The 19918-nt window shown below is 39.6% G+C and overlaps 1 protein-coding gene across 10 annotated transcripts in view; it reads right to left on the reverse strand.

Moving 5' to 3' along the window:
- Positions 1–10466: 10466 nt before the first annotated feature.
- Positions 10467–19918, reverse strand: part of CEP192 (centrosomal protein 192) — a 145797-nt gene continuing 136345 nt past the window's right edge. For 7 of the 10 annotated variants that reach the window (XM_036244946.1, XM_036244950.1, XM_036244951.1 and 4 more), the window contains one exon: positions 10467–10620. In XM_036244946.1, coding sequence (XP_036100839.1) covers positions 10482–10620 — 139 coding nt within the window. In that variant the 3' untranslated portion in view covers positions 10467–10481. Of the gene's footprint in view, positions 10621–12702; positions 12773–19918 lie in introns of those variants that run through there. The other 3 variants (XM_036244943.1, XM_036244949.1, XM_036244945.1) reach the window with 2 other exon arrangements.

Consider the following 19918-nt stretch of genomic DNA (forward strand, 5'->3'; position numbering starts at 1 on the left):
ATATTTGGGATAACCCATCTTTCCCCACTGATAGCCACATTTACCATATACTAAATTTCTGTATGTATTTGGATGTTGTTGCTGAAGTCTATTCAGTTTCACTGATCTTTTCACACACCAATCTCACCCAGGCTATTTTAATTCCTGTTGTTAGGATTTGAAATGACCAATGAATCACACTGTCAGCTCAAGATTCCACTGACAGATGGAGAATGAAATATGAGCTTCCTTGTTGCTATGTTGCTTCCTAACACTTCCACTCCTGAATTAGACAGGCAGACCAGGCCCCTGGGGCTCGCTGACCTCCTGCAGAAGAAAGGAGTGGGAGTCCTCAGGACAGATCACTTGGAGAGAGAAAGCCCAGAACTATTCCTCTCTGGGGGGTGCGGGTGAAAGTGTGTCTCCCCCCGCTCTGGAACCATCTCTCCCCACCCTCCATCATGTCAGGAGACTAACAGCTGAAGCCTCGTATCTGACACCTGGTAGGATCAGCTCCATCATCACTCCTCTTTTCAGCATTGTCTGGGTGGTGTGCATGGTATTGCTCCATATCAACTTTAGAATCACTTTCCCACTTAAAACAAAACAAAGAAAACCTTGTAGGTGTTATTATTGGAAAGGCATTAAATATAGAGATCAGTCTAGGGAGAATTGACAGATACAGCTATTGAACCTTTTCCTTCAAAAGTAGATTCTATTACAATGTAAAATATGTATTCCTAACAAGCCTCCCATCCACACACTGAAATTAGGCTAAGAAAAGCAATGTGTGGGATCAACTACTTAAAATTTTAAGCAACTTGATAACTAAAGCAGTAATAATAATTGTTGCACCAATCCTCATAAAACTAGTACAGTTAAAAGGATGACTAAAAATGTAGGATTTTATCTTTTAAAAAAAAGGAGAAGCTAAATCAATTGTCTCTAAGGTTGCGGCAAGAGCAAAGAAAGGGCAGGTGGAGAGCCTGTTGCAGACTCAACTCAAAACACAGTGATGGAATAGACCTAAATTCTCCTAAGAGGACAGACATATTGCCAATAGACACATGAAAAGATGCTCAGTGTTACTAATCATCAGAGAAATGCAAATTAAAACCACAATAAGATATCAACTCATTCCTGTCAGAATGGCTATCATCAATAAATCAGCAAAAAATACACATTGGCGAGGATGTGGAGAAAAGAGAACTCTGCACTGTTGGTGGGAATGCAGACTGGTGCAGCCACTGTAGAAAGCAGTATGGAGTCACCACAAAAAAATTAAAAATGGAACTGTCTTATGACCCAGTTATTCCACTTCTGGGAATTTATCCAAAGAAATTTGAAACACTTATTTGAAATAATATATGCACCCCTATGTTCATTGCAGCATTATTTTCAATAGCCAAGATTTGAAAGCAGCCTGTGCCCATCAGTAGATGTGTGGATAAAAAATCTGTGGTACATTTACACAATGGAATACTACTCGGCTTTAAAAAAGCTTTCAGACAGCATGGATATACCTGGAGAGCATTATGTTAAATGAAATAAGCCAGTCAGAGAAAGACAAGTAGCATATAATTTTACTCGTGCAGAATCTAATTAACAAAATGTACTAACAAGCAAAATGGAGACAGACACAAAGAGCAGGCTAATTGTCAAGCGGGTAGAGGGGTTGAGCGAAAAGATTTTTAAAAAAGGAAAAACTCATGGACATGGACAATAGGGTGGTGACTGCCCTGGGTGATGGGGTTTGGGGGCAGGTGGAGGAGGGTATAGGGGGATAAATGGTTACGGACAGAGATTTCACTTGGGGTGATGAACATGCAATACAGTGTACAGATGATGTGTTGTAGAATCATGCACTGAAACCTGTATAATTTTGTTAACTAATGTCATCCCAATAAATTAAGTGAAAAGCAAAAATAACTGCAGTGATGTCAGGGACGATGATCGTGGGCTTTCACTATGTCCCGAGAATTCCCAGTGAGAGGAGCCTGGGTGCAGTGGAGGTGCCAGTGTTGAGGTGCAAGGCATTAGTCAGTTCTTGGGGGAAACACCATCTGAACCAAGCAATCTGTGTTTCACTGTGGCCACTGCAGTCTTTACCCTCACAGTCTGACTCACATTCTGGAAAAATGCACTAGTCGTTCTTCCTACTCATGTCTCCTTGTGTCCCCGTGTGACTTTAAAGTTTTCTTCATAAACATTTCACACATTTATTTTTTAAATATGTTTTTATTCCTTTTTTAGAGAGAGAGAGGAAGGGATAGAAACATTGATCGGCTGCCTCCAGCACGCCCCCTACTGGGGATTGAGCCCGCAGTCTGGGCATGTGCCCTGACGGGGAATCAAACTGGGACCTCTCAGTCCAATGAACAGAGCTCAATCTATTGAGCCACACTAGTTGGGCTCACACATTTCTTTATATTATTCCTAGGTGTTTTATCTTTTCTTCCATCATATTTTCTTACTGGTCATTACTATTTTCTTATATAGAAAGGTTGCTTTTTCTGTCCTTTGTGCCTATTCACATTACTGAACTCTCTTATTATCATTTTTTAAGAAAATTCCCTAAGAATTCCATTATCAACAATTAAGTCACAGTCTTAAATGTCTCTTCTCTTCCCATTGTCCACCTGCACCAGGGCCATCAGATGGCCCTCCAGGGGCCTCAGCACGTGACAGACATGGCGTAAATAGGCTTGCCTGTTCCTGACTCCAGCACTTCTCTATTTGCATGATTTGCTTTTGGCCTCAGATATACATTATTACATTAAACAAGGGTCCATCCATTTTTGTTATTATATTATCCATATGCTCGATATTTCCATTGAAATATTATGACAGAAACCTTGCTGGTGCTACATCCTTTCATTCAAAACATAAAAATTTACCAAGAGCCATCTGTACTCTATGTACTGAGGGTTCAGAGGTAAACCAAGAGCTCTGGTCCTACCCTCACAGCACTTCTGGTTGAATGTGTGGGCCACTCAGTAGAAAATTGCTCAACACAAGTTACCCATTAGTTGAATGGGTCACCTTCCCTGAGGCAAGTAGAAAGAAAATGTCCTCCTTTGAGGTAAGTGTCTCTCTGAAAGGGGGGAGGTGTTAGCTCCATTCCTGGAGAATGGACATGCCTGTGGAAGAGCAAGTGAGGGGAAAGCAGGCTAGAGAGGAGGGGTTAGAGCACACCTGGCTCCAGCAGCAGAACAAACTGGCCTCTCTGGATATTTTGATGAAGATAGCTCCAAACAAGCTGCTGCAGAATCAGCTTCCAAGGCTGAAAATACAAGCACTGTGTCAAATGAGGTGGCCCTCTGTGAAAACCGTGATGGAGCAAGTGTGACGTCTCGCCTCTCAGCAGTCCTACTTCCACTCTTGGTGTATCCAGAGGATGCCCATCTTGAGATGATGAGAGGGTTTTATGCCCTGCGTCAATGCTTGTCAGGGATCAAATCTTGTGTAGAGCAAAGTATAAAAGATACTGATCATGCTGATTCTACAGAAGGGAAATTTTGTGGATCAACCAACATGTAGGGAGAATCTGGCTGAACCAAATGGTGCAGGGCTTCCTAACCTACCTGAAGTCTGTATACAAAGAACACTGCCTCTGGTTATATGTCAACCCTGCTCATAAAACAGTCACTTTCATGTGCTCACACAATAAGCATCTTTTGGGGTAGACACTAGATATAGAAGTATAAAAATGCAAAGGAGAATTAAATTACCAATTGCACTTTTACCTACCTACCTCCTCCTTTCTCTCTTCCAGGCCCAGTGCTGCCCATCTGTCAGTTTTCAGTCAGAGGGGTGCCCCTGTTAGGGCTGCTGGACTGCTAGTATGTTATCACCCACACTACACCCCTCCTGTCTAAACAGGCTGCTTTCTCAAGGGACCAGAGACTGGTAACAATGACTTCATTCTGTTTCCGTTAGTGCTCAGTAAGTTCTGAATGCTTATAATCATTTAAATTAGTGTACATTAAAAAACTTAGGAGATTCTTTGTTCCAGTATGCCTAGATCTTTACCTGGGTATAAAATAAAAATTTAAAGATGAAACAAAACAGGGGAGTGTCCATTTTATTAAAGATTAAAAGAAATAGCTTTTAAATCACGAAGAAATAGTTGTTGGATTGTCTCTATTTTTTATATGCAATTATTTGCCAACATGGCTGATTTGTAAGAGGTTGCTAAATTTGCAGTGCAGTTATTTTTCTTTTCCATTAAGCATCCACTGTGGTAGTTATCTATTTTTCTTTGGGTCAGGAATCCAGGCACAGTTTAACTGGGTCCTTTGATTTGGGGTCTCTCACAGGCTACAATCAAGTTTTTGGCCAAGTCTGGGGTCTCAACTGAAGGCTCAACTGGTGAAAGCTCTACTTTCAAGCTCGTTCAATTGATAGTTGGCAGGACTCACTTCTTTTTGGCCTTTTGGACCGAGCTCCTCAGTTCCCAGACAGCTGTTGGCCAGAGGCCACCCTTGACTCTTCACCGAATGGCCCTCCTCAGGATAGCAGCTTGCTTCATTAAAGCCACGAAGGGAGAGTTAGCAAGCCAGATTTGTAATCTAATCACAGAAGTGATGTTTCCATCAACATTGAGGTATTGAGAACAAGTTACTCAAATCAAGGGGATTACACAGGACCATGAATATTAGGAGGTGGGATCATTATGGGCCATCTTAGAAGGTGCCTATCATACCCATCATGACTCTAATAATCCTTATTTACAAAGCAACTGATTTTACAATGTCACAGCTCTGAATATTTAAAAAATTATCTGCTCATTCTCTTATCCAGACTAAGTAATATAGAAAGTGGTATAAAAATACAAAAACAAGTGAACCAACTATGCTTGCTTTAAAATAAATTTAATATTTGAACTATTTTCACTACTTTAACTTGTCAATGACCTGTTAACAATGACAAAGGAAGTAGTGCTATCAAACTATGTCCAAAAATCTGATCCTGTAGGTTCTGGGGATTCAAGAAGAGGTCTGGGGGCAAGGAATTCCACATCAGTAAAGCAGAATGATACTACACAGGGGAATTGGCAGAAAGCCAGGCTGGTGGTTGTGAGACTTCAGAGTGGCATTTTGAAATTCAATAAAAGCCGACCAGCAACCTAAAAAGCTACAATTTGCATAAAGTTTGAAAAGTAAAAAAAAAAAATTTTGATGCCAAATAAGTCTGCTACAAGTGTTTGGGAACCAACAATATGAAACCTGTAGATCTTAACCAGGTTGGGTATCCAGAATGTGCAATGGATAAGAATGTATCTTTAAGACTGACACATTAGTTTTCACCAAATGGAAAGACATTTTAAAAAATCTCATTTAGGAGATAATGGGAAAATAGTTTTTCTTTTCAGAACAAGGTTTGCATCAAACCTTTATAAAATACCACAATTTACCATGTTAAATATAAAAATTTAGAAACTATTGAATTAAAAATGGAGGAAAGCCATTTAAGAAACAGAAAAGTTCATATTTGTGAGAAACAGAATAATTTAATTCTACCCAGAGATCTGTGTCCCATAAAATGCATTTATTGTATGTATGTATATTATGCAGTCTCATTTCTGGACTAATTAAATCAGTGATGATGTACATTAGCCATCACTGAATTGTACAGAATATTATGCCTTGCTTTCTAAATGTCTTGCCTGGTTGACAAGCAGGACCGTATATCAAATGTGTTAACCCAGGCAGGGCATGCTAATTTGCTATCTCAGGGTTGCTTTACAACCAGAAAGAATCAAACTCTTAAGAGCAAACATATACCAGTTGCATTTTCTTTATTAGCTTCAATAACAGTTTCTATTATCTGCAGCTGAGCACCCAAGGCAGAAAAAGCAAGGTCTGAATCTGAGTTTGCTCATATATACCAGGCCATCCCAGGATAGCCCACCACTCCTGATGCTCAGCCCCACCCACAGCCAACTATCAACCCTCCTATCCGTCCCTAGATGCCTTCTTGGATGCCTGCAGGCTGGAGCCACAGGGAGGCCTCCCACCAAGAAGGGGTCCATGTCTGTAAAGCTGTTGGGAAATAAGGGTGACAGTGCATATACAGCATTGAGAACATTACTTGGCATAGAGGGGGCACTCAACAAACATTTAACTATTATTCTGAGGAAATGTCTAGAGGGCACTGGTGAGAAACCAGGTAAGAAATCTCAGCGAAAGCCTGGGATGATATTTACTGGGAGTGGTGAGAAGAGATGGCTCGGACATTTGGGTCAGTCACATTACACCTACAAGGCACTGACCAGGTCTGAGGATACAGCAGTGACTGGGGGAGAACGGGTCAACAGCCACATAGAACTTACATTCTAGAGGAGGGAAATGAGGGGCTATAATGCAGTGATCCAGGTGGTCAGGAAAGGTCTCGAAGGAAGGGGAGGTGCAGAAACCAGCTGTCACACAGATGGAGCTTACTGAGCAAGTGGTGGGCAGGTGGACAAGGCTGGAGGCAGGGGCCAAATGATAGGCCTCCTAGGCCACAGGGGAGTCCAATCTTCAGACTAAACTATAATTATACACACACACATATATATATATGTATACACACACAGGGGTCTTGGGTATCGTCTACCTTTTTGCTGGCTAGTGAAAAAAGGGTGCTAGAGCCAAGAGCAGAAGCAGCAGCCTGGTGAGGTAACTACAGTCGTCCCTCGCCACTTTGGGCTTCAATGTTCGCAGCTTCACTCTTTCGCGGTTTTTTCAAATACAATCATTAAAAAGTTGATTGAGACAGTGAATATGATACGGCACGCGCTTGGCTGAGTCAATTATACACCCTTGCATTACAATTAAAATTACTATTACAATTACTGTATGTATGGACTGTAGGCCTATGTATTCAAGCTCCCCTGCAAATCCTTCAACGTCAGGTGCAACTGCTCAACCACTCCTTGTGTGTGGGCAATAACTTTTTTCCAAAAAATTGGGTGTGGTGAAACCAAGCCAATCAGAGCATGATGTTCACTGATTGGCTGTCCTATTCCCTTCTTATCCTGGCCACTGATTGGCTCAGCCTCATGCAAGCTTGTTTCTCAAACACGCTTCTACATCCCTTCACATCCAAAGCATCTTTGCTCGTGTTTGTGACTTCTGAGAACTTTTATCTAAGCCCCACGATGGCTCCTAAACATGCTTCTTCTTCTAAGCCTCCTGACGAAACTAAGTGCCGGAGGAAGGTGCTTACCATCCAGGAGAAGGTGAAACTCGGGTTTGATCAAAGATGGCAAGAAAATCATGGAGGTTGCCCGCCATTACTACTTGACTGAGTCTACTGTTTGCTCCATCTGTAAAGATGAAAAGAACATCTATGCAATGGCTACTGTCTCTTTCAACAAGGAAGCAAATCATGTCATAACAAGTCGTAATAAGTTCATAGTGAAAATGGAGTCTGCCCTAGCCATTTAGATCAGTGACAGCCGCAAGAAAAACATTCTGTTGGATTCACTGGTCATCCGGGAGAAAGCGAGGCAGCTTTTTCAGTGCTTTACGGTGGACAAACCTCAACCAGGAACCTCTTCTGCAATGTTCATGGATTTCACAGCGAGCAAGGGTTGGTTCGAGAAGTTCCAGAAGAGGTATCATCTGAAGAGTGTCATTCTCCACAGAGAAGCTGCCTCTGCTGACCAGCCTGCAGCAGAGGACTATGTGAACAACACCCCAGAGGATATAAGCAACTCAGCAGTAGATGAGGCAGTAAGGCTAACCTGGATGCTGAGAGTTTTCACGGTTATGACCCGCGATGACATGGACGAGCTGCTGGAGACACATTTGGATTCCTTAACTGACAAGGATCTGGTAGAGATGACTAAGTCTGCAAGTGAGAAGAGCAGCCAGAGGTTCCTAAAGGTCAGGAAGTGGAAGCTGACCTTACACTTGAGCGTCTCTCACAAGTTGTGAGAACTATTAAGGTAATACATGATTGGCGAATGGGACCCACAAATGATGCGTGCATTGCAGAATGCATTTAATGGAGTGATAGAACCCTACAAAAGCCTCCTCACACATATGAAAAGACAGCCCCAGCAACTGCCTATCATGATGTTCTTCAGCTGTGCAGCCAGACACCCACTGCCTATTCCTAGTACTCTTCAGCGGAAGACGACGACGATGCACCTGCTGAAGATACTGCACCACCTGAAGACTCTCCTATGGAAGTCATGACCTTGCTCTTCTTTGCTGTGCAGTACATCTCTTCATCTTCATCACTTCATCATCAAACAAGTTGCACTATTTTCATAGGTTAGTGGTTGTAAGAACTGTGTGTGTGTAATTAAATGTACAATAATATATTTGTAACATCTAATGTTTTCTCTTATTTTGTCTTAATATATTGGGTAATATGAGTGTAATGGTGACTAAATTGTGTTATTTCATGTATAGAGGGCTCTAATAATGTTAAAAACATATTTAGAAGGTCATAAACAGGTTTTCTATGCTCTAATTGCGAAAACATTCGATTTATAAATAAAGAATCCTACTTTGCAGAAATTCATTTATCGTGGTAGAGTCTGGAACGGATTAACCGCGATAAACAAGGGCCGACTGTACTGCAGTGGTCTGAGAGAGATGAAAGCATGGGCCACTGAGGCCAACAATGGAAATAGACTAAAGGACTTGACATACATTTTGGAGAGTGTTGATGTGAGGCATGAAGGTAAAAGACAAAACCCAGGGTTTTAGCTGAGTAACTGGATGGATAGGGTGACATCTACCGAGATAAGGCAAGTTAGAGAACATGTTTGAGGCAGGGAGGAAACCCAAAGTTTGAGATGCCTATTCAATAACCAACTGGAAATGTCCAGTTAGACATGAGTCTAGATCTCAGAAGAGAAGTTAAGACTCAAAATACCAATTGGAAACAGATGGGAAGGAAGGGAAAACAGCTTCCAGATGAAAAGCTAATGAAAGGAAAACTTATTTGTTACCTTGTCTACCAGATACTCTTACACATTATAGATTACAGCCAATGGTCTGCAGTTGAGGTAAAAGTGATGACTGGTTGTAATGAATCTTTGGTTTGCATCCAACTGCTCTTAAAACTCTAAGCACCATGTTTCCAAAACATGAAGGCATAGAAAAAAATGCCTATCCATATAAGTACATGATCTATGAAAGGAAGCGTCACAGTTAGTTTCTTTGCTTGTTTAATCCTTCTTCTTTATGCCCTCCTGAGTATCACCTAAAAGGAAAAATGATGGTTGCATAGAAATGGAAACATTATTTTTAAAAAGCATTATCGTTTTAAATTTTTTGAGGTTGACTGTTAGTAAATAAATGTGCATTCAAACATAACGGCATCTCACAATTGATGTACAATACCTAGACTTGGAGTAGGGCAATATCAATGAAACCAACAAGTGCTTAACTTGTGAAAACTGTTTTCACAAACTGTGTTTCTAAGCAAGAAAAAAAATGAGGTGGAAGAGAAAAAAAGAAATTTGTTTTTCTATCTCAGGCTCACAACCATTGGTTCTAAAATGCCACTGGGTTCAAGTCACCTAGGCAGCTTTCTACCCATTCTGCAGTCTTTCTGCTACATCAATAATATCTCATTGTGATTACCCCACTCCACCACACAAATGTTCACAAGCTAGGATTTTGTTGCTCCAAAGAAGAGGCTGTTGGATGAGGCTCAGAAATCTTTATTGGGAAACTTATTAGTAATGGTTGAGAAGCAATTAATTATCATGCTACTCCTGGGTAAAACCAGGTAACCACGTCACCTTCTCTACTTCACACCTTGCCACAGCTCAAGATGTCACAACAGAAGAGCTTTCCTGCCCGTTCAGTGACTCACTGCCCTGATCTTACTGGTATCTGCAAAGTGCCCCATCTGTGCCTGATTATGGAGCAGCTGTCTCACCTGGCTTTACTTACAATAAATGCTATCTAAAATACATCGACCTTTCCAACATATTTGCATAGAATATGATATTTCCCTAGAATATGATATTTCCCACTCTGGAGAAAAAACAATTTTATTAAAAGTGAGCTTTCTTTTCTACTCTGGGCAATTAGCTAAGGGACAGAAGGAAAATAGAAGAAATGTGTTAGGGGAAGGGAAACTAAGTAATGGAAGAGAAAAATCACAGAATAGACCCAGGAGGAGACAAAATAATTAGAATAAAGCGATACTTTGATTTCTGTATGACAGCACATTAAAAAAAACAAGTTTGGCAAAAATGAATTTATTTATAAACATATCACATTAAAATATATACTATATTTATTCAGAATATCATAATCAATGCAAAAATAGAACTCTCTTCTTCCCTGTAAAAATTAAGTACAATAATATAGGCTAGATACATAAAATTTTAGTCACGTCTTCAGTATTAGCTTCTCAAAACAACAAAAATCTACTGCTTACACATCTATCATACAAAATATATACAAAAGCATAATTGTAGTGTAGAAAAATGAAGTTACCAAAATAAAACGTACGCCATTTACTTTACACAAAATGTATTCTAGTTAATTTTTTTCAAGAGCTTCACCAATCAGTCGAATAGCTACACTCTTGCCTTCATCTGTTTGAACAACAAGCAAAGCTTCAAATTTGCCCACCGACTTGGGTTTGAACTGCACAGGCATGTTGATGTAATGCTGGGCTCTGCAAATAAAGAGAAAACTGTCAGCAGCCTGATGCTGCAGCAACAAACAAATCACCTGCCCAATGCCTGGCAGAGAGCTCAGGAGGATTAAAGATGGAAGAACCTGGTCTAATTACACTGAACCTAAATTTATTTCTCATTTCTTTGATGTTATTATTTAATACAAAACTGGCACAAAGGAGAGAAAAATATAAAATCTGATTCAAAAGTACTGGGTATGTATTCCTGGCTAACCAATAAAAATAGCAAAGGGGAAATCAGAGTTGTGACCTATTGTGTATGAAGCCTCATACTCTGTCTGCAAAAACAGGTGCCTTGCCTACCTAAGAAAGGGTGAGAGAACACCCTAAATATCCTGACCCTCAACTGGGAAGAATATAAACTGACTTGTCACATGTCTATCAATAGGACTGTATAGTTTTTGCTCAAAAATTCATATAAAACTTTTACCAAAAATCTTCTTGAGAACTTATTTTCAGATGATATGGAGGCAGATAATGAGTGCCCTATATATAAAGTAGTATGTTGGCAGTTCGGTTTTTGTTCATAAAATTAGGTCCTAAAAGCTTTAAAAATACACATTTCTTCTCATGGTGAATAAGACTACTACATATACTTTATCACAATCTGTGTGATATTTCTACTTTTAGTCTGAACCATTTTTAAGTGCAAACTTACAGCTTTTAGACTTCCCTCAGAGGGGAGGTACTTCATTCCCTTAGTCTCACCTCAGAGCTATCATGTTTTAAAGTTCAGCAATCACAACTGATAATATGCTTTTGTTTCCAATAGTTAGAAATTCAGGAAATAGAAATTCAAAGTCCTTTTCCTTAACATAACTAATAATGCAGACCAAAAAAATTATGTATGTGTGTCTGTATATATATATATTTTTTTTTAATCCTCACCCGAGGACATTTTTGCATTTTTTGTTCAGACAGAGCAGGAGGGAGAGAGAGGAAGAGAGAGAGAGAGAAACATCGATGTGAAGGGACACATCGAGTGGTTGCCACCCACACGACCAACCAGGGCCGGGGACAAACTGCAACCGAGGTACATGCCCTTAGCGGAAACCGAACCCGGGTCTCTCTGTACCGCAGGCCAACGCTCTAACCGCTGAGCCAAACCGGCCAGGGCTGTCTGTATATTTTTAAAGTCTGGGTTATTTTCTCCAAAAGTATTAATACCTTATTTTCCCATGTTGAAGCTAATGTACCTTAAAAAAAAAAAGGTACCAAGTCCATGGCATTGACAAACTACAATTTTCTCTTTCATGTTAGCATTTTAATACTCAGAATAATGTTGTATAATTTGCCATCTTAAGAGGCTTTATAATTTATGAATTACTAAAAGTAATAAAATTATCCAAAATAAATTTCTAGAAGGTTTTATTATTGCCAAATTTCAATATGGGAAACTGTTTTATGTTCAACTGAGGAAGTATTTTTAAAAAAGTATTATGCTAAACATATATCATGTTTTAGATTTAAACATACTTTGAATAAGTGGAGTGCAATTTAGAAAAGAACCATGTGTAATATAGCTATAGAACACTACCAGTAAGATAGACATTTTTTTTAAATGCCATCTTGTACTATTATTAAAAACTGCTTTAATCTCTCTCTCTCTCTCTACACACATACACATACACAAAAGGGAAAAGGTAATAGTAAAGCATACCGAATCCAATGGAGAGTTCTAGTTCAAAACCTTTTACTAGCTAAAGACTAATTTTATAGTAAAAGCACACAAAAGCAAAAGCACATAAGAAAAGCAAACCGGCAGTCATGGAAGTGCACTCTAAACCTCCTGGCTCACTACATGTCCTCATCTACATTTAAAGGGTTTATTAGAACCAATAAATTATATAAACCATAATTTTTCTTTAATTTAAAAGGAATATTTTTTTGAAGGAAAAAGCTAGCACATTAGCATAGCCAAGATACCATCATTATCAGAGAAATTTTCTTTAAAGTAACAAATTGCTTGGTTTCTGCACGTGGGTGAAAGTAACAATAGCTCAATCAATGATATGTGGTTCCCTGGCTATGACTCTGAGAGCTGTCCTTCCCTCTCAAATGACATGGCAGGGTCTATCAGCTCAGAAGCTGCAGTTGGCCAGGACCTGCAGCATGCAGTGTACATGGGGACCTGGGCACAGAAGAAGGGGAAACTTATTAGTCATGATTTCTCAACAAAGATTAGACTTGAATAAAATAGGTTAACAGAAGGATCCTTTTCAGAGCTAAGTGGCAACATGAACAAACTTTTTAGAAAGACATGTGAAGGGGATGATCACCTAGAATCCAAAAAAAACCTTTACAAAAATCAATCACTGAGTAGGTGGAACATCTCAGACATATATTCATTCTTATCCACATTTGCATCAGGCAAAAAAAAAAAACCCCTGTAACTTCTGGAGGGAAACTCCTGATTACTCACAATGCAGTCAGGCAGTTTACATCCCACAAGCCAAGTCACTTCTATGTGTCAGTTCTAACTCAGTAAGTCAGAATGTACTGAAAGCCGCCATCAGTCCTCACAACAGCCTTGGGAAAGGTGAACATTTGTAAGGCACTTATTACCTCATGTGCCCTACAAATAAAGTAACCTTATCACTCTGAAGTGTGCAGTTACTGGTGTCACAGAGCAGAGAGTGCTATCTAGTGAACATAATGAAAGGCTGGGAATTGATTCTCAGAATAGATTTTGTTCCACCTGTCAAAGCAAGCTAACCATTGCTCTCAACCAATAATTATATTTCATGAGCCCTTGTTCAAAGTCAAAGTGTCTATTACTTGGGACATATAGAAAAGCACGCAGATAGAAAAAAATGGCAGCGGAGTAAATAGAAGCTACACAGACCATCTCCCAGGACCAAACTGGAATTACAACGAAAGTAGACAAATCGTCAGGAAGGTGCAAGCTAAAGGCAGCTTGGAGAACCACATAAACAGGGACAATGACTCAATCCTGGTAGGCTTGCGAGGACGTGAGACGGGGCCAGGAGCCCACGGTCCACAGTGGCCTGGGCTAGGTCCTGCTGCGGCCTCGGCTGTGACCAGTGGCCGCCTCGGCTGGGTCCTGTGACCTCGGCTGGGTGCTATGCCCTCGGCTGGGACCAGAAGCTGCCTCTGCTGGGACCTGCGGCTGCCTGGGATAGGTGTTATGCCCTCAGTTGGGACTTGCGACCTTGGCTGAGAGCTACGCCTTCGGTTTGGAGCTGCCGCACCCTCAGCAGCCCTTAGCTGGGAGCAGTGCCCTCGGGTTAAAAGTCCCAGGCGACATCCCGGCGCAGAGCCCGGACAGAGGCTAAATTGGCAGCAGCCACTCACCTTGGGCTCCGGCAGAGGGAGGGCAGACTGGACTGAAACTGTGTGGGGACACTTGGGATTTGGAGGGTGCTCAGAGCTTTTGCTGAGTGCAGCCACCCAGGACTGTGGTCATTTACTCCTTCCCAGGGCCCTGGGGAGAAGTGGCGGCCCCTCTCTCAGAGATTCAAGCCCACCCGGTGGCCCTGAAATAATTGAGGCCCATTAACAACCAGCAGCTGCCCCGCCCTCGGGACATCCTCTTACACTGAGCACCTGAGGGAGTTTTTCAGGCAATTCAGAAACCAGGGTTCTTCAGGTGATAGCTACTAATAGCCTCCAGGCAAAAAAGCTAGAGGATAACTACCATTCCCAGGGCTAGGAACTATAACCAGGAAAGTTAAGACTTGACAATGGTGTTTAAAGCAGGTTCCTCCCTGCCTCATCCACACCCAGGAGAGGGAGCCACGAACAGCAGAACACCCATAGGAAAAATTTGGCAGACTTCAAAGCCCACTGAGATAGCCAAAATGGTGAAAAACAGAAACAAAAGCCAAATGAAAGAATAAGAGACCTCTACTGAAGATGAGATAAATGAGGTGCAGTTAAGCAAGTTAACAGAACTAGAATTCAGAGCCATGATCTTGAGGAAGCTCAACAGCATGTATAAGGACATGAGCACCATGAGTAAAGACATAGAAATGTTGAAAATCAACCAGTTGGAAATTAAAAACCACCAAGAAGAAATAAAGAATGACATATCAGAAATAAAAAACACACTGGAAAGTCTAAATAGCAGAGTAGAGGAAGCTGAGGTCCGGATCAGTGAATTAGAAGATAGGGTATAAAAAAATCAACCAATCAGAAAACCAAAAGGAAAAAATAATTAAAAAACAGGAAAACAGCTTAAGAGAACTGTGGGACAACTGGAAACGTAATAACATTCGCATTATAAGAGTCCCCGAAGAAAAAGAAAATGAGCAAGGGTTAGAGAATATATTTGAAGAAATAGTGACAGAAAACTTCCCTAAATTGGTGAAAAAAAGAAGGCATTCAAGTTCAAGAAGCACAGAGAGCCTCAAGTAAGAAGAACCCAAACAAGCCCACACCAAGACACATAGTAATCAAAGTGCCAAAAATTCAAGACAGAATCCTAAAAGCAGCAAGAGATAAGCAACAGGTTACCTACAAAGGAAACCCCATAAGGCTCTCAGCTGACTTCTCAACAGAAACGCTACAGGCCAGAAGGGAATGGCACGAGGTAATCAAGGTCATGAAAAACAAGAATCTGAATCCGAGACTACTCTACCCAGCAAGGCTATCATTCAAAATAGAAGGTCAAATAAAGAGCTTATCAGACAAAAAAAGGCTAAGGGAATATATTAGAACCAAACCAACACCACAAGAAATGTTAAAAGGACTGCTGTAATTAGCAGGAGAAATGGGAAGAAAAATATAACCACACTAAACAAAAATGGTAATAAATAAGTACATATTAATAATTACCTTAAATGTAAATGGACTGAATGCTCCCATAAAAAGACAGAGAGTAACTTATTGGATAAGAAAGCATGACTCACCTATATGTTGTTTCCAAGAGACCCACCTCACAACAAAAGACTCACATAGGTAAAAAGTGAAGGGATGGAAAAAAATCTTCCAAGCAAACAGGAACAAAAAAAAAGCTGGGATAGCAATATTTATATCTGATAAAACAGATTTCAAAATAAAGGCCATAACTAAAGACAAAGAAGGCCACTACATAATATTGAAAGAATCTATCCAACAGGAAGATATAACCTTGATAAACATATATGCACCCAATATAGGAGCACCAAAATATATCAAAGATCTTCTGAAGGACATCAAAGGAAAAATCGATAGCAATACAATCATAGCAGGGAACTTCAACACCCCGCTGACATCACTGGATAGATCCTCTAGACAAAAAATTAGCAAGGAAACAGAGACTCTAAATGAAGCACGAGACCAAGTGGATTTAATAAATATCTACAGAGAATTACACCCCAAAACTACAGAATTCCCATTCTTCTCAAGTGCACATGGGACATTCTCAAAGATAGACCACATGTTAGGGCACAAACTAAGTCTCTACGAGTTCAAGAAGACGGAAATCATATCAAGCATCTTCTCAGATCACAATGGCATGAAACTAGAAATCAATTGCATCAAGAACATACAAAGACATTTGAACACATGGAGGCTAAATAGCATGTTATTAAACAATGAATGGGTTACTGAGGAGATCAAGGAAGAAATAAAAACTTCCTGGAAACCAATGAAAATGAACACACGACATCACAAAATCTATGGGATGCAGCGAAAGCAGTCCTGAGAGGGAAGTTCATAGCACTACAGGCCTACCTCAAGAAACAAGAAAAATTTTCTGATTATCTAACGTCACAACTTAAAGAGCTAGAAAGCAAACAAAAAGAAAACCCCAGAGCAAGTAGAAGGAAGGAAATAGTAAAGATCAGAGAAGAAATAAACGACATAGAGTCCAAAAAAACAATTCACAGAATCAATGAAACAAAGAGCTGGTTTTTCAAAAAGATTAAGAAGATTGATGGACCCTTAGCTAGACTCACCAAGAAACAAAGAGAGAGAACCCAAATACACAAAATCAGAAATGAAAGAGGAGAAGTAACAACTGACACCACAGAAATACAAAAGATCGTTAACAACACTATGAACAATTATATGGCAATAAATTCGACAATCTAAGCAAAATGGAAAATTTCTAGAAACACATAGTCTCCCAAAAATGGACAAGGAAGAGATAGAAAACTTGAACAGACCAATAACAACAGAAGAAATTGAAGATATAATCAAGATTCTCCCAGCAAACAAAAGCCCAGGCCCGGATGGCTTCACGGGAGAGTTTTACCCAACATTCAAAGAAGAACTAATACCCAGTCTCCTCAAACAATTTCAAAAAATTCAAGAAGAAGGAAGACTTCCAAACTCGTTTTATGAAGCCAAAATAATTCTAATTCCAAAACCAGAAAAAGACACTACAAAGAAAGAAAACTACAGGCCAATATCCCTGATGAACATAGATACCAAAATCCTGAACAAAATACTAGCAAATCGGCTCCAGCAATACACCAAAAAAATTATCCACGATGACCAAGTGGGATTCATCCCAGAGAGGCAAGGCTAGTACTATATTCGCAAATCAATAAACATGATTCACCACATAAACAAAATGAAGAATAAAAAGCACATGATCATATCAATATATGCTGAAAAAGCCTTCGACAAAATCCAGCATCTATTTCTAATAAAAACACTCAGCAGTGTGGGAATAGAGGGATCATATCTCGACATAATAAAGGCCATAAATGAAAGACCTACAGCCAACATCATACTCAATGGGCAGAAACTAAAAGCATTTCCCTTAAGAACAGGAACAAGGCAAGGATGCCCACTTTCGCCACTTTTATTTAACATAGTACTGGAGGTCTTAGCCACAGCAATCAGACAGGAAGAAAAAATAAAAGGGATCCAAATTGGAAAGGAGGAAGTGAAACTGTCATTATTTGCAGATGACATGATACTATACGTAGAAAACCCTAAAGACTGCATCAAAAATTTACTAAAACTTAATAGATGAATTTGGAAAAGTAGCAGGATACAAAATTAACGTCAAGAAATCAATGGCATTCTTGTACACCAATGATGAACTCACAAAAGGAGAAACTAAGAAAACAATCCCATTTACCATTGCAGCAAAAAAATTGAGATACCTAGGAATAAACTTAACCAAAGAAATAAAGGACCTATTCGCAGGTCATTGAAAAAAGAAATAGAGGAAGATATAAAAAAGTGGAAGCACATAACCTGTTCATGGATTGGAAGAATTAACATCATTAAAATGTCCATATTACCCAAAGCAATCTATAGATTCATTGTAATCCCCATCAAAATACCAACGGCATACTTCACAGAATTAGAACAAGTACTGCAAAAGTTCATAAGAAACCAAAAAAGACCTCAAATAGCCACAGCAATCTTGAAAAGGAAGAACAAAGTTGGAGGGATCATATGACCTGATTTCAGGTTACACTACGAAGCCACTGTAATCAAAACAGCTTGGTACTGGCACAAGGACAGGCATATAGACCAGTTGAACAGAATAGAGAATCCAGAAATGTACCCAAGGCAATATGCTCAATTAATATTTGACAAAGGTGGCAAGAGCATACATTGGAGTAAGGGCAGCCTCTTTAATAAATGGTGTTGGGAAAATTGGACAGCTACATGCAAAAAAAATGAAACTAGACCATCAACTTACACCCTACACAAGAATAAACTCAAATGGATAAAAGACTTAAATGTGACTCATGAATCCATAAATATCCTAGGAGAAACTGTAGGGAACAAAATTTCAGACATCATACGCAGCAGAATTTTTACTCTCACATCACCTAAGGCAATAGAAACAAAGGAGAAAATGAACACGTGGGACTACATCAAACTCAAAAGCTTCTGCACAGCGAAAGATACAATCATCAAAATGGAAAGGCTACTCACTGTATGGGAGAGCATAATTGCCAATGTTACATCATCAGGTAAGGGGTTAATTTCCAAAATATACAGAATGCTCATACAACTCAACAAAAGGAAGACAAAGAACCCAATTAAAAAATGGGCAGAGGAACTAAATAGACACCTCTCCAAACAGGACATACAAATAGCTAAGAGACATATGAAGAAATGCTCAACATCACTAATCATCAGAGAGATGCAAAAAATTAAAACAACAATGAGGTATCACCTCACACCTGTCAGAGTGGCCACCATCAAGAAATCATCAAACAAGTGTTGGCGAGGGTGTGGAGAAAAGGGGACTCTAGTGCACTGCTGGCTGAATGCAGACTGGTGCATCTACTATGGAAAAGTATATGGTGTTACCTCCAAAAATTAAAAATTGAACTTCCATTTGACCCAATGATCCCACTTCTAGGAATATACCGTAAGAAGCCTGAAACACCAATCAGAAAGAATATATATGTACCCCCATGTTTGTAGCAGCACTATTTACAATTGCTAAGATCTGGAAACAGCCCAAATGTCCATCAGTAGACGAACGGATAAAAAAGCTGTGGTGCATATACACAATGGAGTACCATGCAGCTGTAAGAAAGATAGACCTCTTATCCTTTGAGACTACATGGAGGGACCTGGAAAGTATCATCCTAAGTGAAACAAGTCAAACAGAGAAAGACAAGTTTCATATGATCTCACTTATTTGTAGAATATAATGACCATAACACTCTGAGGAATGGGGTAGTCCAGACTGACAATCCCCAGAAGAGGAGGTTGTGGGGGAGAGATAAACCACAGAACTTATATGCACGTATGCATGAACAATGGACATGGACAACAAAGCTGGGGACAGGGCAGGGAGGGAGCGGGAGGGGGAAATCAGTGGGAGAAAAAGGAGAAACATCTGTAACAAAAATTAATTTAAAAAAAAAGAAAAGCACTCAACACTTATAATAAGAACAGCACCCACTATTTTAGTTTTGTGCTAAAAATTCTCCTGTGAAAACTGTAGCACAGTCATGCTTCTTCTCCAAAATCAAAAGAAGTCATCCTTATGTATAAAGAAATCAAGTTTTCCACCTTCCTTTATGTAAAATTTTAGCCTATGGATGCATCATGAAAGAAAAGTTTTCTACAACCTAAAGTTTACTTCAGTTGATTAAACAGATCATTCAGTTAGTGCTTTATACACAAGATTTTCTTATTCTTACCAAATTTATACTGAGTTATGGCTATCAGAGTGGATGGTGGAATCTGTAACATTACATATTATCCTAAGTTCCAAAATGACAACTAATATGGATGAAAACTTTCTGGAAACTCATCATGCTCAGAATAATAAGTAGCTGCCACTAATAAAGTACAAAATTATCTTATTTAAGATTATTTTCAAAACATAAATGTTTAAAAGTAT

Source organism: Molossus molossus, unplaced genomic scaffold (assembly GCF_014108415.1).
Source record: "Molossus molossus isolate mMolMol1 unplaced genomic scaffold, mMolMol1.p scaffold_m16_p_6, whole genome shotgun sequence".
In the NCBI taxonomy this organism is placed as follows: Eukaryota; Metazoa; Chordata; class Mammalia; order Chiroptera; family Molossidae; genus Molossus; species Molossus molossus.